This window comes from Aspergillus puulaauensis, chromosome 3 (genome assembly GCF_016861865.1).
Source record: "Aspergillus puulaauensis MK2 DNA, chromosome 3, nearly complete sequence".
NCBI classification, from domain to species: domain Eukaryota; kingdom Fungi; phylum Ascomycota; class Eurotiomycetes; order Eurotiales; family Aspergillaceae; genus Aspergillus; species Aspergillus puulaauensis.
The window spans coordinates 2258795-2280691 of NC_054859.1; the positions used below are offsets into that span (position 1 = coordinate 2258795).

The 21897-nt window shown below is 51.3% G+C and overlaps 8 protein-coding genes across 8 annotated transcripts; 5 read left to right on the forward strand and 3 right to left on the reverse strand.

The window, feature by feature from the left end:
* Nucleotides 1-338: 338 nt before the first annotated feature.
* Nucleotides 339-1607, forward strand: APUU_30901S (uncharacterized protein; the record flags this gene model as incomplete). Its single annotated transcript, XM_041702045.1, has 1 exon — nt 339-1607. One exon carries the CDS (start codon nt 339-341, stop codon nt 1605-1607), a length of 1269 nt encoding a protein of 422 aa, XP_041554869.1.
* A 464-nt stretch (nt 1608-2071) lies between these two features.
* On the reverse strand, nt 2072-3763 carry GAL1 (galactokinase galE; the record flags this gene model as incomplete). Its single annotated transcript, XM_041702046.1, has 3 exons — nt 2072-2108; nt 2174-3055; nt 3117-3763. 3 exons carry the CDS (start codon nt 3761-3763, stop codon nt 2072-2074), a joined length of 1566 nt encoding a protein of 521 aa, XP_041554870.1.
* A 1109-nt stretch (nt 3764-4872) lies between these two features.
* ILV2_1 (acetolactate synthase catalytic subunit) lies at nt 4873-7207 on the forward strand (the record flags this gene model as incomplete). Its single annotated transcript, XM_041702047.1, has 5 exons — nt 4873-5030; nt 5113-5211; nt 5276-5343; nt 5407-7092; nt 7152-7207. 5 exons carry the CDS (start codon nt 4873-4875, stop codon nt 7205-7207), a joined length of 2067 nt encoding a protein of 688 aa, XP_041554871.1.
* A 913-nt stretch (nt 7208-8120) lies between these two features.
* On the forward strand, nt 8121-9551 carry APUU_30903S (RING finger domain protein; the record flags this gene model as incomplete). Its single annotated transcript, XM_041702048.1, has 1 exon — nt 8121-9551. One exon carries the CDS (start codon nt 8121-8123, stop codon nt 9549-9551), a length of 1431 nt encoding a protein of 476 aa, XP_041554872.1.
* A 438-nt stretch (nt 9552-9989) lies between these two features.
* Nucleotides 9990-10642, forward strand: APUU_30904S (mitochondrial 54S ribosomal protein mL40; the record flags this gene model as incomplete). The annotated part of the gene is made up of 2 exons (XM_041702049.1): nt 9990-10215; nt 10293-10642. 2 exons carry the CDS (start codon nt 9990-9992, stop codon nt 10640-10642), a joined length of 576 nt encoding a protein of 191 aa, XP_041554873.1.
* Nucleotides 10643-11151: 509 nt separating this feature from the next.
* rho2 (putative Rho GTPase Rho 2) lies at nt 11152-12026 on the reverse strand (the record flags this gene model as incomplete). The annotated part of the gene is made up of 5 exons (XM_041702050.1): nt 11152-11439; nt 11507-11698; nt 11758-11763; nt 11819-11897; nt 11992-12026. 5 exons carry the CDS (start codon nt 12024-12026, stop codon nt 11152-11154), a joined length of 600 nt encoding a protein of 199 aa, XP_041554874.1.
* Nucleotides 12027-13653: 1627 nt separating this feature from the next.
* NST1 (putative stress response protein Nst1) lies at nt 13654-17403 on the forward strand (the record flags this gene model as incomplete). The annotated part of the gene is made up of 5 exons (XM_041702051.1): nt 13654-14770; nt 14849-15093; nt 15145-16699; nt 16755-16868; nt 16922-17403. 5 exons carry the CDS (start codon nt 13654-13656, stop codon nt 17401-17403), a joined length of 3513 nt encoding a protein of 1170 aa, XP_041554875.1.
* Nucleotides 17404-18787: 1384 nt separating this feature from the next.
* On the reverse strand, nt 18788-21667 carry VPS35 (vacuolar protein sorting-associated protein 35; the record flags this gene model as incomplete). Its single annotated transcript, XM_041702053.1, has 5 exons — nt 18788-19105; nt 19164-19712; nt 19765-20732; nt 20789-21426; nt 21531-21667. The coding sequence occupies 5 exons, from the start codon at nt 21665-21667 to the stop codon at nt 18788-18790; spliced, it is 2610 nt and encodes an 869-aa protein (XP_041554876.1).
* Nucleotides 21668-21897: the final 230 nt, after the last annotated feature.

A 21897-nucleotide genomic window follows, 5' to 3' on the forward strand; every position in this document is an offset into this window, starting at 1 on the left:
CGTGGGAAGTCGCGTAAACGAAGGAGTGACTTCCTCTCCGGCAGGAACACTGATACCGGAAGAGTTACGGTCAGTCGAGGTTGGATCAACGCACAAGGGCTTTGTCTCTGTCCGCAGTCATAATATTTTTGAAGGTTGGGCAAATGCAGCAATCAATATGATCAATTAAGGTGACGGAGGCTTGGCAGTTGATCTGCCGCAGACGCGCGCGTCACGCCGAAACGAAGGAGACGCGTCGTCCTGACTATCCCCATATAGCAACCACTCATTAAAACATTCGACGTTTTGAGTAATCGGATACCAACAGCTGCAAGTGCCAATTTCGAGACACCCCCAAAATGCGAACTCGATCCGCCCCTCCTCCGAAGCAATTGTCGTCTTCCGGCCAACAATCCCAGCCTCAACCTGCGGAGACCACCATGGAACCCAGCAAAACCCTCATTCTCCCTTCTTCTGCCAGTCCGGACGCCAGATTCGTCACGCTACCCAACCCACGGACAGGAGATCCTACCCGCTACTTCTTCTGTCCGAAACTTGGAGTGTACGAGTTCACCGTTGTCGCGTCGCAATTCCCACGGAGTATCCTCTACACCAGTGAGGGTAAAGACCAGAAGTCGCAGGGAACGGTCTCCAAAACGGCAGAGCTTCTAGTCGCCACGCCAATTGACATTCTATTCTTTGCGATTCCCCTCCTCACTTCTTCTCGCTCGTCAGATGAAGGGAAAAGACTGTTTCAGCCATTGGATGATATTATCGACTCTCAAGAATTACCAAAACATCTAAGGTACATTCTGTATAATGCTACCTATAGAGATACACTGCTCCGCCGCGTAGAGGCTGTATGCGACTCCGTGGAGGCAGGCGACGAGAAGATGTTCCGAGTGAACGAAACCAAGCTCTTCCAAGAATTACTCGCAAAGGCGGAGCGAATGATTGCGCAGGGTCTGCCCAAAAGCTTAGAGGAACGGTTCGTCAAGCAGGCTTTAGCAGCGCCTTTGGTGGCTGTTACGAGGACCGACGTCGCCAAGTCATCAACAACACCTAAAGAGGACGAGAACGAAGCTGAATCCCAAGAAGGCAAGGACACGCAATCTACGGCAACAACTACGGATACATCAGCCAGCTCAACCTCTGATTCTGCGACACCCGCAAGCGAGACGACCCCAACGCCCGCCGAAGAAGAACTCCCAGAGCAACAAAACTGTCCGGAGCCAATAGTCCGCCTTCAAAGACTCTCCACCGCTCTGACTTTCCTCAAATCGTCTTACATCAACTCAGGCCTCTGCATCAAACTTGATGAGCTGGTGTCAGCGCCGGAAACTCCTATTGATTTTAAACCACTAAATGACCACCTAAAGCACTTGGCCGACCTTCGCGCCGAAGCACTGGCCTCCCGATCCCTTGGGGACTTCAGCCGCAAGCGCAATGCGGAGGATGATGATGCTTCAGAGTCGCGCGCGGAAAAGAAACGCCGGTTAGAAGAGGAAGAGAAGAAAAAGAAGGCTGCCGAGTCGAGGGGCGTTAGGGAATTGAAGAAGGTCAACACAAGCGGAATGAAGAAGATGAGCGACTTCTTTGGAAAAACCGCTGCTAAGAAAAAGACATAAACTTCCTGCCGCTAATTCCTCTAAAAGATCGAGATACCAGCGGTGCATCGCGGGTGTTTACCCGCTGATACTAGGAAACATCCACCAGCACCCTGGTCAAGAAGTCAACGCGCCTGCCTAATTTTGGAAAGATATAGACTACGAAGCCTATACCAAATCGCGGCCCAATTTTTTGTTCGCTGGCCAGAAATAGCAATAAATAGGCTGCGCGAGGGGCTGCCGTTTGTGGTGCAATCCTCGGCCAAACCACATACATACGACTAAAATGTCGTCTAAAAATCCGAAACGCACCTATACAAATACTTTTGTTTATAGGTACGAGGTACGATGTACCTCGCGAGAGACACTGCGATTAGGGTTAGTAATAACTGGATAGACAGCGTTGGATAATCATATTATTAAAGACTACACAGCAAGCCAAATAAGACATCCTTATCCTATCAATTCTCGTCATTTCGTTATACTCAAACATCAACCTCTGAAATCGCGGCTCCCGTAATCCTGCAGACAAGTTAGTGCTGTTCTCAAACCTATTCAAGATTCTTGTTAGCGGAGCGGACACCTACATAAATGACCCGTTAGATGGCTTGGAAATAACCATCGCCTCCTTCAACTTCTCCTCACTGATATCAGGGAAATGCTTCAGATAGTAGCCGTCCTTCAGTGCCTTCGTTACAGCCTCAACCTTTGACTGAGGCAGCATATGAACGGTACATCCTCCCCACCCGGCTCCTGTCAACCGACTTCCCCATGTTCCTGCCTTGCGCGCAATGGCGCAGATCTCATCAACCTGGGGAGCAGAACACTCGTAAACCTCACGACACGAGTCCTGCGACTCGTTGAGAAGTTGTCCGAGGTAGCGGATGCGCTTGTCGTCTAGTGTTGAGTGGTTTGCGAGGCAGGCCTTGAAGTCTAAGACACGGCGGGCTTCCCTAAAGCAGTGTAGGGCGCGCTGGCGGAGAAGGAAGCGCTCTGCTTGGACGGGGAAGGACGAGAGGTATGTGGATTCGAGCTCGGGGACGGATATGGATAGCAGTTGTGCGATTTCCTCGCGTGTGTAGCCCTGTTCCTGGGTGAGGAGGTCGAGAGTAGCCTGGATTACAGAGTCGATTTGGTACTCGAGGGGGTCGCCGAGGCGGCCTTCTTTTCGCATGAGCTCGTTATGGAAGTTGCGGAGGCTGTACCCGAGGGAGCTGTTGTCCTTGGGCAGGTGGATGCCGTTAGCTTTGGCGAGAACGACGGCGGCCAGTGTACATTCTGCAACGCGGAGGTTGTAGTGGCGGGGGGCTGTCTCTGCTTTGTTGGAGGTGACGAAACTCTGGGCCATGAGGAAAGTGATTTCTTCGGCGGCCCTGGGGATTGGGACGTGCTGTGCGGAGAAGTTGGGGAAAAACTGGGTGTAGAGGAGGTATCCGCGGCGAGAGAAGATGGAAGCAGCCTGGTCCATGCTACCCGCGTAAGGGGGTTAGTTGATAGGATTCCATAAGAGACGAAAGCTGAGTGACTTACCCTCCGGAGTATACACCGACGGCACGCTCAGAGACGACGGCTAGATCAAGCAAATCCTGCTTGGACACATCGTGGTTGTTGGCCTTCATAACAGCGAGCGCACTAGAGCAGACGAAAGCCGCGCTGCTGGAGATACCACCACCAGGAGGCACATTTCCGTCCACAAGTACCTCCATACTAGCTGGAGCAAAGGAACCACTCTTGCGCAGAACCTTGAGCGCGCCGACAAGTCCAGCCTTGAAGTAATTCACCCACTCATGCTTCTTGGGGTCGATTTCCACGTCCGTGTCCTTGGGTACAGTGAACTCCCGAGACGGGAACTTGTCCGGCACAACATTGGCGATTTTTACGGTGGATTCTGAGCCAGCAGAAGGGACGACCTTGACGGCAATAATCACGTCGACACTCACGGCTGTAGGAAGGACGTCGTATAGGTTGTAGTCGATGTGCTCTCCAATAATATTCACGCGACCAGGGCTTCGCGCGACAAAATCGGGCCGGTGGCTGTAGACCTTGTTGAACTGGGAGACCAAGCTGTTGAAGCGCTTCAGGTGCTCTGGAGTGGCAGTTCTAGCAGACGCATCGTCGGTGGCATAGACCTCAGCGATAGATTCGGTTTGGGGGACAAGTTCCTGCGGGGTGGCCATGGCGGGGTAGTATGAGGTTCAGCTACCTGGATAGGATCGTAACTAGAGCAGAAGGGAATCCCAAAAGTAATACAGAGAAGAAGAGAACAATGTAGAAGAAAGAGAAAAGAAAAAGCAGTGTTCCTGTGACCTCATCGAGGGGCTCCGGGGCAAATTTACCGTGTTTTAATTAAAATTATCCTGATTGCGGGGACACTGGAGGCTGCGATGGGATGGACTCCCCGCTGCTACCGTAGTACTCCGGCCATGCTGTGCCCTCACCGAAGGTTATTCACGGTCCGAGTCGCATCTTCCCGACTTGCTTCGGCACAATTGGTCCCGGCCAGAGACCTTTTCCAGTTGGATCTGGCTGATGATTGATCGGGCCTAAACCAGGCGGGCGATAATTACCCGATCCCACGCAGCTGTTTGGCTCATATACTTGGGGTCGAAACCCACCACACGACCACACAATTATTTGCATATTACTCCGTACTTACGGGGCACTCAACCACTATTTTGTATGCAGTATACACCCTTGGGCATCTCCATCTACAACACCAGGGTTGAGCCTCCAGCCTGCTCAATGAGCCTACATTGTACTCGCACTCGCACGGGTGATTTGTGTGGCTGGGGAAGAATGAATGTTGGTCCGCTGCAGACTATCCATGGATAGAACATGAACTAAGGACCGGTGCTCTGAACACGGCAACTTGAGCCATCAGACCAGCCATCAGACCATGCGATGGCGCATATCTGGAGTGTAGAGACGATGAACACGCGCTAGATGATGACAAGGATTCCAACCATGTGAATTATAGGTACTTAGTGGTGGTGGGTTGCTGCCTAGGAATTCAGGCTTGAAAATGAGGCCGATGACCGGAGCGGTGGCGATGCGGGAGCCAATTAGCAACCACACATTATTTGACCAATGTTAAACTAATCCCAATACGGCTAGGCTGGCTGAACGGCCGCCGAGTCGGGGAGCGTCGTCGAGTGAGTCTTCAGCGGCCAGTCCAATTCCTCCGCCGGCTTTAAGGGACTTTGCTACTCACTCCTGCGAACGACTCATTTTTCCTTAAGCTTCCCATCTCTCCCCTCCACTTGGCCTGGCAATCATTGCAGCAACGATGATGCCTCTAAGACCATCAAAAAGTGCCCTGCGCACTCTTCACTACCAGAGATATCTTGCCTCTGGAAGAAGAACATTTGCTTCTTCTGCGGTCACGACGCCCCACCGCTTTTCGACTCAGAAGCGCGATCAGAGTACAGCTACGGCTACTGCCTCGTGAGTATCCCCATGGGTTTTACACGCCCTCGACAACTCTATTTTGATAATTGGTTCTTATTAACATTAATTGTTACCTTAGAACTACTCGACCTCAACCCAGCCCTGCCTTCAACCAAGAACCTAGCCGCAATGAGGTTTCACCTCTTCAAAATCGACAGGTTGCCGAGCTCGACGACTCGTATGACACCAACAATGCTTCTCTTAAAAGCCGTTTAAATTGAGCTAATCTGTTTTTCTGGTAGATTCGTCGGACTTAGCGGTGGTGAGATTTTTCACGAAATGATGCTTAGACTGGGAGTAAAGCATGTTTGTGAGTCATTATTCGGTTTCCTTGAATAGGCAAGAATTGTATATTGACTCTAGTTCTCAACAGTTGGTTACCCAGGAGGTGCCATTCTTCCCGTCTTTGACGCAATTTACAACTCCAAGCACTTCGACTTCGTCCTCCCTCGACATGAACAGGGTGCCGGCCACATGGCGGAGGGTTATGCTCGAGCTTCCGGAAACCCTGGAGTCGTCCTTGTCACTTCTGGCCCCGGTGCTACCAACGTCATTACCCCCATGCAGGACGCCCTATCTGATGGTACCCCGATGGTTGTCTTCTGCGGTCAGGTCGTTACGAGCTCCATTGGTACCGACTCTTTCCAGGAAGCTGATGTCGTTGGCATTTCTCGGGCCTGCACCAAATGGAACGTTATGGTCAAGTCTGTCGCCGAACTCCCCCGTCGTATCCAAGAGGCCTTCGAAATTGCAACCAGTGGCCGCCCTGGTCCCGTCCTCGTCGACCTTCCTAAAGATATCACCGCTGGTATTCTTCGTAAACCCATCCCAATGCAGAGCACCCTTCCGTCTCGCCCAAGCGCTGCCACTATGGCAGCCAAGGAATTGAGCGAGAAGCAACTCCAAGGCACCATCAGCCGCGTGGCTCGTCTCCTCAACGTTTCCAAGAAGCCCGTTCTTTACGTCGGTCAGGGTATTCTTGCTCATCCTGACGGCCCCAAGCTTCTGAAGGAGCTCTCCGACAAGGCCAACATTCCCGTTACCACCACCCTGCAGGGTCTAGGTGGTTTTGATGAGACGGACCCCAAGGCGCTGCACATGCTTGGTATGCACGGCTCCGCCTATGCCAACTTGGCCATGCAGGAAGCCGACTTGATCATAGCCATTGGTGCCCGATTTGACGACCGTGTGACTGGCAGCATTGCCAAATTTGCTCCCCAGGCCAAGCTCGCTGCCTCGGAGAACCGTGGTGGTATCGTCCACTTTGAGATCATGCCCAAGAACATCAACAAGGTGGTTCAGGCCAACGAAGCTGTTGAGGGTGACTGCGCGGAGAATATCCGTCACCTTCTGCCTCTTGTCCACGCTGTTCCCGAGCGTCCAGAGTGGTTTGCCCAGATCAACGACTGGAAGTCTCGGTTCCCTCTCTCGCTCTACGAGAAACAGACCCCTGAGGGCGCCATCAAGCCCCAGGCTCTGATTGAAAAGCTCAGCGATTTGACTGCTCATATGAAGGACCGTACCATAATCACCACTGGTGTTGGTCAGCACCAAATGTGGGCCGCCCAGCACTTCCGCTGGCGTCGACCTCGCTCCATGATCACCTCCGGTGGTCTTGGTACTATGGGTTACGGTCTTCCCGCTGCCATTGGCGCCAAGGTTGCCCGTCCCGACTGCCTTGTTATTGACATTGACGGCGATGCCTCCTTCAACATGACCCTCACCGAACTCACCACTGCGGCCCAGTTCAATATCGGCATCAAGGTTCTCCTCTTGAACAACGAAGAGCAGGGCATGGTTACCCAATGGCAAAACCTTTTCTACGAAGACCGCTACTCTCACACACATCAGAAGAACCCTGACTTTGTGCGCCTTGCTGAATCTATGGGTGTTGCTGCCGACCGTTGTGCCTCACCTGCAGATGTGGAGGCCAAGCTGAAGTGGCTGATTGAGAGCGATGGCCCCGCCCTGCTTGAGGTATTTACCGACAAGAAGGTTCCCGTGTTGCCTATGGTTCCTGGTGGTAGTGGCCTCCATGAGTTCCTCGTCTTTGACGAAGGTAAGTCGCATACCCCGAGATACGGAGGAAATTGTTACTAATGTTTACTTTCCCAACAGCCAAGGATCGTGAGAGAAGGGCTTTAATGAAGAAGAGGAACCCCAACGGCGTTTAAACCATTTTGACAACGCCTATTATGATTTCTTAGTCAATTATTGAGTCATTACCAAAAAAAGAATGACCGGCGATCATTTGTTATATCCACGGCGTTTCTGGCGGGTTCTCAGACGCTAGCAAGGCCTAGCATCATCCTTGCAAAAATGCTAGCGGGGTCGAAAATGCTAGCAATCCTTGAAGTTTTTGTGCTTCATGACAATATCAAGTTCAACCAGTCCTACTGGGAACGGGAGTCCTTCAACGTCCCAGAGTTCTAGTTACTCATTTCATCCGTATGTTCCTCGAATTTCTCGCATTTGGCATGTTGATTGCGCGCCGAAAAGTTTACCTCGGTTCCGCCTTGTATATAATTGTTAGTTTTGTGATTAAGATTTGCTGCGAGTATTCGCACCTTGGAAATCAAATACATTCAATGTGGTTCTGTTGCAAGGCATAGCTCCACTATAGATTTTAACAACAAGAGATGCCTAGTATATAGATAAATGTCTTTTTTGAAGCTAGTAATGCTAAGCATATGATGCTCTTTTGGCGGCAAAGACGCCATCGCCGCGTGGCTCACGTGATACTCTCGTGAAAGCCGCTGTTTGCATCCGAAGAGCCATGAGGCCTAGGTGACTCAATTTGTCGACTTCCAAGTTACCAGTCGCTTCATTCCTGATTCTACTAGCTTCCGCGTTTAAAGGCAGCAGTTTTTTGTTGATTAGTGGTACCCGCGGAACCCGCCTTTTTCCTTTCCTCTCAACTTAACCTTTCCCTCCGATCTTCTTCCGTCATAACTTTGTTTGCCTTTCACCCCCAGATACGTAAGACAGCAGAACTTCTCATCCTGCTGCAGGATGCTGCGTGTCTTGTCGGCTCTCTAACCAGGGTTATTCGATATTGAGCGTCTCGCATCTATTCAGCCTCCGATAATGGCTTCACTTCCGAGCTTCTCGGCTTTTGGCCGAACGAGATCCTCTGATACTACTTCTCCGCCCGCCTCCTTATCGTCGCAGCCCGACCAACAACACGCCACCCCCAGCCCTTCGACCGAATTACCAGCGGAAGATGAAACTGTGGTCCTCAACAAAAATGTATCAGAAGAAATTGGGAAATCTGACGTAAAAGTGATCTCTCGCCCCGCGAGCACGCCACAGATCGCCGACGAACCCCGAAAGTGCTGGATTTGTTACACCGACGAAACAGAAGATACTCCACTGAATTCAGAATGGCGATCCCCCTGCCCGTGTGCCTTAACAGCGCATGAGCTCTGCCTTCTCGATTGGCTTGCCGACCTTGAGAACCCTCGTGCCCGCAAACGCACCGGTCGACATGCGAAAATGGTATGCCCGCAGTGCAAGACCGAGATCGTTGTCGCCCGCCCCCGAAGCTATATTGTGGATGTTGTGCGGCTGGTTGAGCGAGTAGCCGGCCGACTGGTGGTTCCGGGGATGGTGTTTACGCTGGCGGGCACTGTCTGGGCTGGTTGCTGTGCGCATGGAGTATACTCAATGTACTTCGTCTTCGGGACAGATGAGGCGAAACAGATACTGGAAGAAGCGGCGGAAGGCACTTGGAACTCCGGCCTGAATCTTGGGCTGCCGCTCATCCCCTTGGTGCTGATCTTTTCTCGCACCCGCTACGCCGAGGGTCTCCTCCCTGCTATCCCCGTTCTATTTTTCGCAACGCATAATCAGGGACAGGAACCAGATATTGACCTTTGGCCACCCAGTGCTGCCGTGACATTTGCAGCCCTCCCATATATCAAGAGTTTCTATAGCGCCCTCTACGAAAGATTGTTTGGCAAGTGGGAACGGAAGTGGATTGCCGAGGTACAACCAAGGCAGTCAGATATCAACGAATTTGACGACAACGCACCGCCTGAACACCCGGAACCAGACCAGGAGGAAGTTGATGATGGGGTTTTGATGGAGTTTGATCTAGAATTCCAAGTTGGAATGGCGGGCGAAGAACCACAGGATCTACTTGGTCTGGGAAACCGAGAGCAACAACAGGGCCCAGGACAGAACCAAGGCCCCGGGATAAATGGACATAACATCGTCAGCGATACAAGCAGCCTCGCAGATATTGTCCTTGGAGCGCTCGCGTTCCCAGCTATTTCAGCTTCAATGGGAGGACTCCTCAAATACGTCTTGCCAAAGTCATGGACGACGACATCGGCCCTGGAACGAGGACGACCAGGTCTGCTACAGACTAGATGGGGCCGAAGCGTGATTGGGGGCTGCGTATTTGTGCTTCTCAAGGACGCGCTGGTTCTTTACTGCCGTTGGAAACTAGCCCAATCGCATAGGCGTCGCAAGGTGCTGAATTATGATCGGTCAAAGAAAAAGGTTACCGGGTAATCTTTGCCCTTGGGTCGGGATCTCCCACCTTTTACGAACTCGTGACGATGCATTCTAGGAGTTTTGGTGCCGAATTGGCTTATTTATTTTTTATTAATCTGCCGGAGGCGATCAGATTGTGACACGATCCATAATTCAACTGTGTACAATTAAAACAAACAAATTTTGACAAACAGATTTACATAATATATCACTCACCGAATCGCAATACTAGGCACCTAGTGGGTTGTTATTGCTGTCCTTGTATTTGTACTACTCTAGTATCTATATTTCCCTTGGCAGAGCAGCGCTTAACTTAGCGCGCGGCTAGCGAACTCCCGCCCGAAAAAGTCTCCCCGACAATAAGTCCATTTAACGCATCCATACCACACCACCCTCAACACCTCAGCGACAAACTCAACCCCGCATCAATTGACGAAAAGCTAAAACAAGTCAATAATGCGTCCTCTGTCAGTATCGCCGGTCCTCGCCTCCCTGGCAAACGTCTTCAAAATCCCCCTTTCACAATCCACCCTCCGCCCGACGATTCCTCTTGTCAACCAGCAGGCTTCGAACTCAAACAAACCTTCGACTCCATCTGGAAGTAGCCTGCAAGCCAGAGCTCCATTCTCCACGACAGCCGCACTTCTCAGACGGAAGCCTCAATATGTTGACCGGAGAATTAGTATGTTTTCCATCCTCTGAACTTAGGCTAACGCGCTCTGGAAACTTTACGTTACGGGTTGCTAACGTATAACCTAGCACTAATCCGCTACTTCCTCTACCACCCCTTAACCCCGCGCCCTCTCCGCTTCAGTCGAACGCGCTTCCTGCGCCACTGGACGATCCACCGCGCCTGGCAACTGTACCAGGCGACCCGCCGACGCAACCACCAGCTTGAGCTACAGCGGCAGTGGCAGGCCATGAACGCTGCGTGTGAGGAGCTGCGAACTGGAGCGGGTGATGGCGGGAAGTTGTTCCGCAAGAGTATGATCAAGACGAGGATTTTCCAGGATATGTTCCCGATTGAGTATGCGCGGTTGCAGACGGAGGGGCCTGGCGATGGGTGGGACCATGAGTGGAAGAGGGTTGACCGGAAGTCGAAGAAATGAGGTGGTGTCGTGTGATTGATGGGCTTGTCATTCGCCACAGACCTGGCCGGTTTTGTATTTTATTGTTTAGGGCTGTTCTTTTAGGTTGTATATTAGATACTTTAAGTGGTTGACGCTTTTGAATATCGTAAAGCTAAGAGGAACTGAAGATACAACGATAACCGAAGGAGGGAACTCGGAGTGCCCGTGATGTAAAAAACCACCAATAGGGTATGAAGGAACGGTATGGGTATCCGGAAAAGACATCGTTGAACATGCAACAGGAAGGATGGAAACGACAGAATAACAAGATTGTTGACACAAAATCGAAGAGAAGAAAGAACATCAAGAAATAAAAGCCGCCAGACGCCAAAAATGCAAGATATATCAACTCAGCCAGTGTTTATCCACACATCCCCCATTTTCAAACCCAATCTACTACAGCCCGACGCTAGATATAAAGGCGTCTAGAAACCGGCCCAATCCCAGGGTTATACCGAGTGCTGCACGGCAATCAACCCATACATTTGTCATAGCACAATGCAACATGATGACTTCCGCTTATCGAAGGTGAGCAGAGCGGCACGGGTGGCGGCTTCGAAAACGTCGTCTACGCCCTCTCCGGTGAGAGAGGAGCATTCGAGGTATTTCCGGGCTTTAATTTGTGTCGCTATCTCATTTCCCTCTTTGGGTGATACGAATCGGAGCGACTTCTTCCTCATTTCCTCGATCGCCCCGGGTGTCTCACGGAGATCCTTTTTCAGTCCAACTAGGATGATCGGCACTCCGGGGCATCGTTCATTTGCTTCTTCAATCCACTGCACGTAAATATAAGTTAGCATCGGTAACAATCAGTGTTTGGATATAGGAACCATGGCGACGAACCTTGATCTTAACGTTCTCGAGGGAATCTGGCGTGTCGACGGCGAATCCGATCAGGATAACATGTGCTTTCGAATATGCTAATGGGCGCAGTCGTTCGTAATCTTCTTGACCGGCTGTATCCCATAATGCTAATTGAACGGAACGGCCGTCAACCCTGCAGTCTGTCACGTAGCTCTCGAATACCGTGGGGACCTGGGAGTTGCGTTAGTTATGACGACGGGGTATATTGACAAGGAGAGGGGACCGCGGACATAATGCTGGACGGTACCAATTAGCGGCTGATCATCAAGTTTAGAGCAGGTTATTACTTACTGTAGGAAAGTAGCCCAATGTGAAGACACTCAGTAGACTCGTTTTACCACAGGCTCCATCTCCGATGATCACCAACTTCCTACATAAGCGATGGGTCAGCACGATTCCAGGAAAGCCCAAAGGCTGATAAAACCACGTGCGACAGTTATATGAGGGCAGCGAGGGGGCTGTACCTTCGCATCACATTGTCGTCCTGTTGCTGGGCCATTTTCACAGTTGGGTTGGAGAGTGGACTCGAAATCGAATGCTCTGGAGATAACACAGACGGAAAAGGCAATCGACAAGGCAGAAACCAAAAACGGGCGGAAGCCCTCAGAATGGCCGGATCGGTCTCGAGGGGAGAGTTAAGGGTATCCGGCAGGCTGGAGGAATGTCGAAGGAGCGAAGAGGGGAAAAGCAGGCGAGCTGAGAAGTTGAAGACAACCGGTCCCCTCTCCTTAACGGCTTTCGCTAACAGCCTAAGACAACTAGTAACCGCTGCGATGCAATCGATGGCGTTCTGGAAGGCGGTCGACGGGGTAGACGGAGTAAGACGAGGGGGTAAACCAAGGCTGTGCAATTAATGGATGCCAGATGGAAAAAGATCAACTTTATAATTATGCTTGAGTGTTGCTGAGGATGCTATTATTATTAAAAGTTGCTTGGGAGGAGCGCCATACCCACTTTCAGCGCTGAAAATGTGAGGTTTGTCTCAGTTCGGAGGTCCCTGCTTCTATTTTGATACACTGACAGGGTCAGGATAATAAATTCACTCAGGTATTAATATCTACACGCAATTGGGCTTCGGACAGCCCGAGAGAAAAGCAATATCAAAGCTGTCGTGGAGAGCAGTGAATGGCATACACTTGTTTCTCCACTGGTTGGTCTTACGGTCAATATGTGCTGGTTGCCTGAGACTTGTGTCAGTCAGTTGGCTGTCCGACCACTTTCAATGCCTCCAGCCGCAGGCTCTTCTCAGCTCGGTCGGGGTTGTCTCGCAATTGATGCAGATCGCCCAGACAGACGCCGTCTGGCATCTCGGGCAGATTGGAAATGGCATGGCTGGCTGGTAAGTAGATTCATCGCCAGATGTAATATTAGTGTCTGATCCGCTTCCAAGAACGTAGGGTAGATCCTTGCAGGATTCATGCTATCCAGGCTGTATCTGCTCTCCAGAAATGGTGATTTTACTGCAATATTACACCTATGGTGCTGTAGTTGTATTAAATTAAATTCAGTATAGCTGTGTTCATGGATTCACATGTTGCATAAGACATGAACCTGGAGCTCGCTTATAGCGGCTATCCAGGCTATCCCTTTGCGGCCAGCGGCAGGGTAACCATCCAGAGCCCAACATCCGGCGTCAATCCAGTCATTATAGGTATCTTCTGTCTGTTTTGAGGCAGTTCACGTATACAACACATTATTGACGTACTCACCCACTAACACTCAGGGGCCGCTTGCTCTCCTCCCTCGACGTCGCCCATTTTGTCGAGCCGCCCGGTCAATTTCCACCCCTCTCTCCGCCCTCACTTGGGGACATTGTACCTTGGCTCCCCACCAGCCACTTGAGAGGCCGCTTTTCTTTCAATCGCGAGTTCAAGCCTTGGACTTTGCTTTCGACCTACTCTTCCATTTCACTTCTCCTCGTCGGGCTTCGTCGAGAACTTGCTGGTAAGCTCTTCGAATTTTTCAACTTTCCTTCTCCGGGAGGCTCTTGCTTCCGCCCTCGCTGTCCTCGTTGCCTCTAACCACTTTGTTCCGCCTTCTCCAACAGATCCTCTTGTGGTCGGGCTCTAAGAACCTTGGAGGTTGAGGTGTCTACACCTTTCCCTGCGAAAAGAACATATGATCCCATGCCTACCCACGCCACGCGCGGCCCAGGTCTCAGTTCCATAATGTCCAGTCATACGCCCGTAACAGCGCCTACACCCTCTACAAACCGCGAAAACCCAGCTCGCAGCGACTACCGCGGCTCCCCGATGCCGGATTCGAAGCCAGTATCAGTAAACCGCAAGAAGCAGAAGCGGAGAGAGAAGGCGGCGCGTTTGGCTGCCGAACGTGAAGCGGAAAACGGACATGCGCCTAGTAACACCGTTGACGACCCCGGTTCGACAGTACATAACAGTCACGCATCGCATGAACATGGTTTTGCCTGTGATGATAACACAAGTGAGGAGATCTTGAATGGACATGCACACGATACTCAAGAGCTTCCACATCCCTCCGAATACGACGACCTGGATGACCCGCGAGCAACGACTAGTCGGAAATCCAAGAAGAAAAGAGGGAAAAGGCCCCGTAATGGGTCACAAGCAAGCTCGACTCCGTTATCGACTCCGTCTGTATCTCTATCGCACGCACTGCCGCCCCCTTTACCTCCGCATTTCAGCCCTCAGTCCTCGAAGCTATTGAAAGAGCGCAGCATCTGGAATACCTCGACACAAGAAGAGCGTGAAAATATCAAGACCTTCTGGCTGGAACTAGGTGAGGAGGAACGGCGCCAGCTTGTCAAGGTGGAAAAGGATGCAGTGTTGAAGAAGATGAAGGAGCAACAGAAGCATTCGTGCAGCTGTACCGTATGCGGTAGGAAACGGACGGCGATCGAGGAAGAGCTTGAAGTCCTTTACGATGCCTACTACGACGAACTCGAACAGTACGCCAACAATACTCAAGGAACATTTGAACGCGGACCTACGATGATGCCGCCTCCCCGGTTATATCAACCACCGTTACGGCCACCCGGTCAACATACCCACACACAAGGCCAATTCCATCCTTCACGAGGTCGAATCCATGAGCTGGCTGAAGATGATGAGGACCTGGAGGAGGAGGAAGAAGAGGAGGAGGAGGATTACGACGAAGATGAAGAGGACGATGAGCCATATAGTGACGAGGAGGAATATGAGGACGATGAAGCGCGAGCTGCGCGAGCCGACTTTTTCGCATTTGGGAATAGTCTGACTGTCAAAGGTAAGGCGCCTGAAATATACTTTTTGTCTTTGTTGGACTCGAAGCTGATTTCGCGTTCTGTCTCTGCTTTACACTCAGATGGAATTCTCACAGTTGCAGATGATTTATTAAAAAATGACGGAAAACATTTCATCGATATGATGGAGCAGTTGGCAGAGCGTCGCATGCAGCGGGAGGAAGATACACAGTATGGCATAGCTGCAGCACATCAGTCTCTCCACAGTGGCCATAATCATGGGCCACTGGATGATGAGGATTATGATGACGAGGAGGAGGAAGACTACGATAGCCAGGAGGAGGAAGAGTATGAGGAAGATGAAATGGTTTGCTTTGGACACTTCAATTGCAACAGGACTTCGACTGACAAGTGATAGGATGCCATGACTGAAGAGCAGCGCATGGAGGAGGGCCGACGGATGTTCCAAATCTTCGCCGCTCGAATGTTCGAACAACGGGTCTTACAAGCGTATCGCGAAAAGGTTGCAGATCAGCGACAAAAAAGGCTAATTGAAGAATTGGCGGAAGAGAAGAACCGAGACGAGCAACGCAACGCCAAGAAAGCTCGAGAGGCCCAAAAGCGCAAGGACAAGAAGAGACAAGCGAAGCTGGCAAAAGATGAAGAAAAGGCTCGAAAGGAGGCAGAGAAGGCTGCGGAAGAAGCTGCTGCTAAAGCTGAGCAAGAGCGAAAACTTGAGGAGCAACGAAGGAGGAAGGAGGAACAGCGAAAGAAGCGGGAAGCCGAACGAAAAGCCCAGGATGAGGAGCGCGCTCGTAAAGAAGCTGAAAAACACAAGCGACTGCGGGAAGAACGAGAGAAGCAGGAGGAGGCTGAGCGAAGGCAGCGCGAACAAAGAGAACAGAGGAAGCGACTGGAAGAGGCCAAACGAAAAGAGCGCGAGGAACGGGAATTGAATGAGCAAAAGGCCAAACAAGACCGAGAGCGCAAAGCTCAAGAAGAACAGGCGAAGAGGGAACGAGCTGCACAAGAGGACCAGGAGAGGCGTGAGCTACAAGCTAAACGTGTATCAACGTCGAACCTGCATCCGGTGTCTGGACCATCTGGACATCAGCAACCTTCACTTCCTCGGTCCACAACGCCAGTGGTTTCTAAGGCTCCCACGCCCTCCAAGGCCCGGCGCGCTTCCCAGCAGGGATCACACAGCTCGTCCCCGCGCTCTCAATCAGCCAGCGGAGAGGCATCCCAGATCTCACCACGATCTCTTCCCCTATCCCAGTCATCAGCCTCGCCTAGTGTCATGTCTAAGTATGGCCCCGGTCATGGCATGCTTCACCATCACCCGGGTGCGCCCATGTCTCCTTTGGGTAGACCCCATCCTCCTGGACTCTCCCCATCCAATCCTCCGGGACTCTCAGGCATTGTTCCTCGACCTCCAATGGGCCAGGAGTTACCCACGTATCCACCACATTCAAGTCCGTACATGAACCAGCTCCGTGGATTCCCCGCACCCAATGGGATCCCGGTACCTCCGGGGATGAATGGGGTTCGTCCAATGCCTCCGGGACGGGGGTTCCCTCTTGAAGCACCCGGTCTTCCTTTCCATGTTCAGCAACCGCTTTCCGGTGTTTTCTCCCCCCAGCCAGGCGGCTTACCACATGGCCATTCGCGGCAGCCATCCAACTCCTTTGAACGATCTCCGCTGGATACAAGCGCTCAGCCATTCCCGATTTCCAGACCTAGCCCAATCAAGCGCCCGCCTAGTACGCAGCAAGAGCAGCATAACACCCGAAGGGATGTGGACGACCTAAGCGCCCAACTAGGTAGCAGTGCACTGCTCGATGACACAGATGTTCCCCTTACGTCGTCGCAGCTCTCTCAGTCGCTTCCGGGTGCAGCACCTACTGCATCAATGCCAGGTCCCACACGCGCCAGCTTTACTGGTTCTTCGCTATTCCCAGACCCCCTAAGTGGTAAGTCAAGTCTTCTGATATACCAATAGTGCATATAAGCTGACGAATGTTATAGCAAAACATGGGAATTTTCCTGTTAGTCCTGTCGTAGGAGGCAACACTTGGGGCGCGCAAATGCCTTTTGGAGCTTCCTTCCCCGGCGGTCCAACATGGGGGGGATACGTTCCCGGTTAGTAGTCCGATCTCCACGTTAGCTGTCTGCCTTGACTAACATGAAATTAGGGAACAACTGGCCTAACAATAACAACGCTTTTGGCGCTGGCGTCCATCATCGCGCTCACACATCACGTCCTGTTGCGATTCGACTCCTGGTTATCCAAGCGTGCAAACAGCTGAGCGCACTAAGTCTTTCGAAAGGAGATGACTATCATGACGTGAATGTGGTTTTGCGTCAAGTCGAACAACTACGGCCGCCAAATGAGCCTTCAATCCCTCTGAATGAGATGCTTGACATCTGTGATACAGAGGGCAATGCGCAAAACGGAGGCGGCTCGTTCTCAATCAAGAACAGCCAGGCCGGTGATCTTGTCAAGTTCGAGCCAGATACCAATAGCGCGCCGACCGGCCAACGCCGCAGTATTGCGCCAGGTGATATTGGAAGCCCTATCGCCAATAGTTCTATCCCAGTCCTTGGTGGCATCGGCCTTGGTACACCTCCTTCGTCCGCTTTGCGACAATTTTCTTCTCCACCCACGAGTTTCTAGTCTAGGCGTTTCGGATGAATCCGGGGATCTTCTTTCAGTCAGTTTTCTTCATCATCGCTTTGGGATGAGAGATTTCCTGCTACGAATCATAGGTTATCATGGGTTAAGGTTAAGCGTCATGTCGTGTTTTGTCCTATCCTCTCTACATCTTATCTCCCTCCTTCATCTTCTCACTCCCTCCCTTCCTAACCTCCAACCAATCAAACCAAACGACATCTTCTCCTCCCATTGTACGCATGTTCATGATATGATACTTGCTTCCATGCTCTCTTCATCCGTTTTTTATGAAGGTCATTGTTCGTGTTACTTACCTCTTTGTTTTGCGCCGTGTTTCCTACCCACTCATCCATGGGCACCATTGCCATGTCATGTATTCTTTATCATTGCTCTCTTCGCTTCTATGGAACAATTGCATGTGCAAATCGAGATTCATATCTCGTGGACTTTTCATGTCCCTAGCCCACTTCTTACCTCGATTCTACTCTGTAAGGTTCTGGTAGTAGACAGTGTTATGCATCCATGTATGACTGAGGAAGACAGAACAGGAAAGGTCACGTCCATAGCACTTCCCATACAATACTACATTGTCGGGCCAAATTAAGGTAGTTGCAACCCACCCCTAGCAGATGCCTACCTAGGAATAGCTCCTTCCTATCCTACGCAAGTAGGGAAGTAGGGAGGTACTCCACAGTTGCACCTTCCCATTATTGCAGGCATCTCATTCTGCAAGGCAAGTTCAACCCACCACACGGCCGGGAGTGGGTAAGGTTGCCCTTTCCTGATTCGAATGGTCGTCTCATCGCGCCTTCCTGAAATTAGGTCGGATAGCTTTTCCCTACTCTCCATTTTTGTATGGAAGGTGCGATGGGGCCGGTCCAGGCTGTTCCTGCTTAATTGAGTGGTGCTATACTATGGTAGTGGGTGGACTGGTAGCAATAGAGCTGGAGGTCTTCAGTCCCGTCCTACTCTTGAATTTATTATAATGCGGTATCGACACTGACCTCGATATTCACGCTGGCTAGGAAATAACTGACATAAGATAGTGGGAATGATGAAGGACTCAGCCAAATGTGATGATACATCCACCTGAGGTATTATATTCAATATGATCCAGGTCTCTACTAAGGAAGATGAGGAGAAAGAACAAGCAAAGAACAAGCATCTGAAAGGCTCACGCTCATATGGGAAGAGAGAGAAGGCTTGGCGACGAAAGGGAAAGGGGATCTCTTACATACATACATACATACAATCAACAAGGCAAACGAAACAGTAGTGTAATCTTTCAACGGCAGGATGATAAATATGCTCAAGAAAGCTCTGAACTATAAACGGATACAAAGTAGAAAGAATATAGATTCGCCGCCTCAATAGGATCTGGGGTAGGCTAGGACCTCGCTTCCGTAACAACCCCCTCAAAATCCCTCGTGCGGATATAATCCAGCGTACGATAGAAATGTTTCTTGGGATTCTCGAGCGCAGGGTTGGGATCGTCCTGGTCTGTCTGGAGATTTGAGTGGATGAGCTCGATCAGGCCGTTTAGGTACTTGATTGTCACACTTTCGTTTTGCTGGTCAAAGTAGTATACGTAGCGGTTGAGGATTTCGACGAAAAGCTCCACAGAAACAGCGGTGTCCATGCAAGCGTCTGCCACGCGGAGGGCGCGTTGAAGGCATTCGAGGACACGCTTGCCGTCGCGGTAAAGCTGGAAATTCTATCAGTTTGCGCACTGGGGTGATGAGGGGAAAGTAGCGGAAACGTACATCCTTGGGGTCTTCTTCACCTCTTTGTGGGTTCTCGATAACCCACCAGAGGTGGCTAGCTAGGTATACCGCGCGACATTGGTCAGGTTTCTTAAGAAGCTTGCTACCGTGAAGGGCAGCCTTAGTGATAAGAGTATCGTAGTTTTCTCTAGAGAAGCCCCTGCTACCATGGAGAGCCCCGGCAATGATGCAGACGGCTTGGAACTGAGCTCGGGAGTCGCTAATCGAATCTTCGTAGATGGTAAAGGCTTGGGCGAAGAATTCGTAGCTGAATTCTTCAAAGCCAGTCTGATCGGCTACCTCACCACACATTACGAAGAGGCGCAACGCTAGATCAGCACACCCGGGGTTGACGCGCTGATACAAGTTGTTGACGCATTGGTGCATGAATCGGTAGAGTGTGGATGATTGCGACTGCCAGTTGTCATCGTAGTGCTCGCGAGATTTGAGTTTCCGTGCCAGACGGATTGAGGAGCTAATGATGGCAGGGAATGTGTATCGGATCCTCTCGTTGCCGTCTAGGTATGATTTGCGGGTGGCTTGAAGGAGCTAGACGGGGATTAGCCAAAAGTTCACTAAGCAATTGATGGATGGTAATTACCTTGAGCTGAGTGTCGTTGTCTGGCGCCTGCAGCAAGTGGACTATTCTTGCCAACCATCCTTGTTCCTCGATTGTCTCGTCTGATTCGCCTCTTCGCTGTGATCCAGGGTAGCCTCCGCCTTGCTGTACGCCTTCCTTTATTAATACCTTGAGAGCCTGTAATACGCGGTCCAGGTTCTCAGTAGTGGTGATTAGTGTATGATTCCTGAGGAGGCTCCGGGAGATCTCGCCCGCGACAGACCGTCGTGTAGGGTAGGGCTGGGATGACAAGAGAGGGAGGTAATGAGGTAGGGCCAAGGCTGTGAAAATCGAAACGTATGAGCGGAGCGGAGCATTAAGAAGGTGTAGGATATTTTGTTGAGTCGGTGCGGCGTGTAGATCTGCGTGGTCAACATATTCGGCCGTTTCTTTAGCAGCAAAGTGAAGAACTTGATCGACATATTCCAGCTGCTCAGGGTACGTGTTGAGTGCAAGGTTGACGAGTGAAACGAGTAGCGCCATAGTATCTTGAATGGGAAGGCCGCGTGACTTGATAATGCTGACCACCTGTTCATAGAAGATGTCATACAGCTTAACATCTTGAGGCTCACTAGGCTTCTTGTGGTCGTCGCCCCCGTTGGTTGCTGGTTCTTCGGTCGATTGGGCACCCTCTTCTGTCTCATTCTGTGTCTGCTCAACGCCGTTCTCCTGAGTAGCTGCTGCTGGAGCATCCTCCTTCGGTTTTTCCTTGGTTTCTTCGGACACCTTGAGGTTCTCAAGGAGCTTTGTAACGGCATCCTCTTCTTTTTGCTTCTTTGTATCCGGGTCGGTAGACGTCTCACCCTCACGGGCTGCATATGACGATAAGCGATCCATAAGTCCTATAATGATCTTCTTTAAATCGACATGGGGGTTCAGGCGCGCAATGGCTGAAAGCAAAAAATCGAGCGTATGAAGATGGAACTCATCCGGGAACACTTTCGTAATAACTGTAATCACAGTGTTAGTACTTCGCAGAGACCCAGTCCGTCAGGCTCCTCCTCACCTTCAAGTAGATATTCCTGCGCCAAAACATCCCGACATTGAACAACCTGCTCCAAGAGCGCCTGCAGAATTCCCGACTTGTAGGTTTCCAGGTCCACCAGCTGGCTAAGGCGAACAACGTTGCTACCAACCAGCAGCTCCAGCTCTCGGCGCTCTTGCATCCTCTTCTCGCGCTCCCGCGAAGGTCCCTGGTGTTGAAGCCTAACCCATAGCTTATTCATTTCCACGAAATTGGTCAGGACAAAGTTGATCGAATCCTGTAGGTTTCCCTCAGGGCCGTCCCCGGTTCCCGACGGTAGGTAGTCCCTCGCCTGACCGGAGAGGTAGTACCGCAGAAAAAGCCCACGGATCGGATGTTGTACACCTCGACTCATTTCCATCATATCCTTCATGATCTCCTTAACTGGTGCATCCTCCACGGACATATACACCGTGCCCACCGTGATCATGAGGTAGAGTCGGGGGATAATGTTTCCAGCATATTGAACCAATTCGTACAGATCGGCGAGATGGTTGACCGGGTGGTTCTCTTTCAGGTAGACGGAGAGGTGGCGCAAAGCATCGAAGACGGCCATGTACAGTTCGTAGTACTGCTTGGGGCCTAAACTGGGCGTTCGAAGCTCAGAGACCAATGTCGACCTAAGGAGAAATATCACGATATTAGTTTTATCCATGCTGCACAGAATGCGAACGGAATCGGCTTATCGCGACACATCCCGCTGCTGCCTGAAGCTCGAACTCACCCGCATTTGAGCGCATCCATGAGTTTCCCCGGGGCCTCCAGGCATTTCCGCATCATGCCCGATTGCTGGCGCACCACCCCCAGTGCCTCCTCCAGGAGACGGCTCTGGTCTTCGGAAGGCGCTACCGAGGTGGCCATCGTGATTATCTGCTCTGATATGGTGCGAGAGGGGATCTGGACTCAAGAGCGGAGGTAGAGAGGACTTGGGTTAGGCGGTAGACAGCTGGATTAGCAAAGGGGTAGGGGCGAAGCGATGATGGGGTCGAGGAAGGGGGAAACACTGCAGCGGGCGGAAACTCGACAACTCTCGGTTTCCATAGACAGAAGAAGAAGGGTAATTCATCAATTAGTGAGAAGTTGGAATGGAG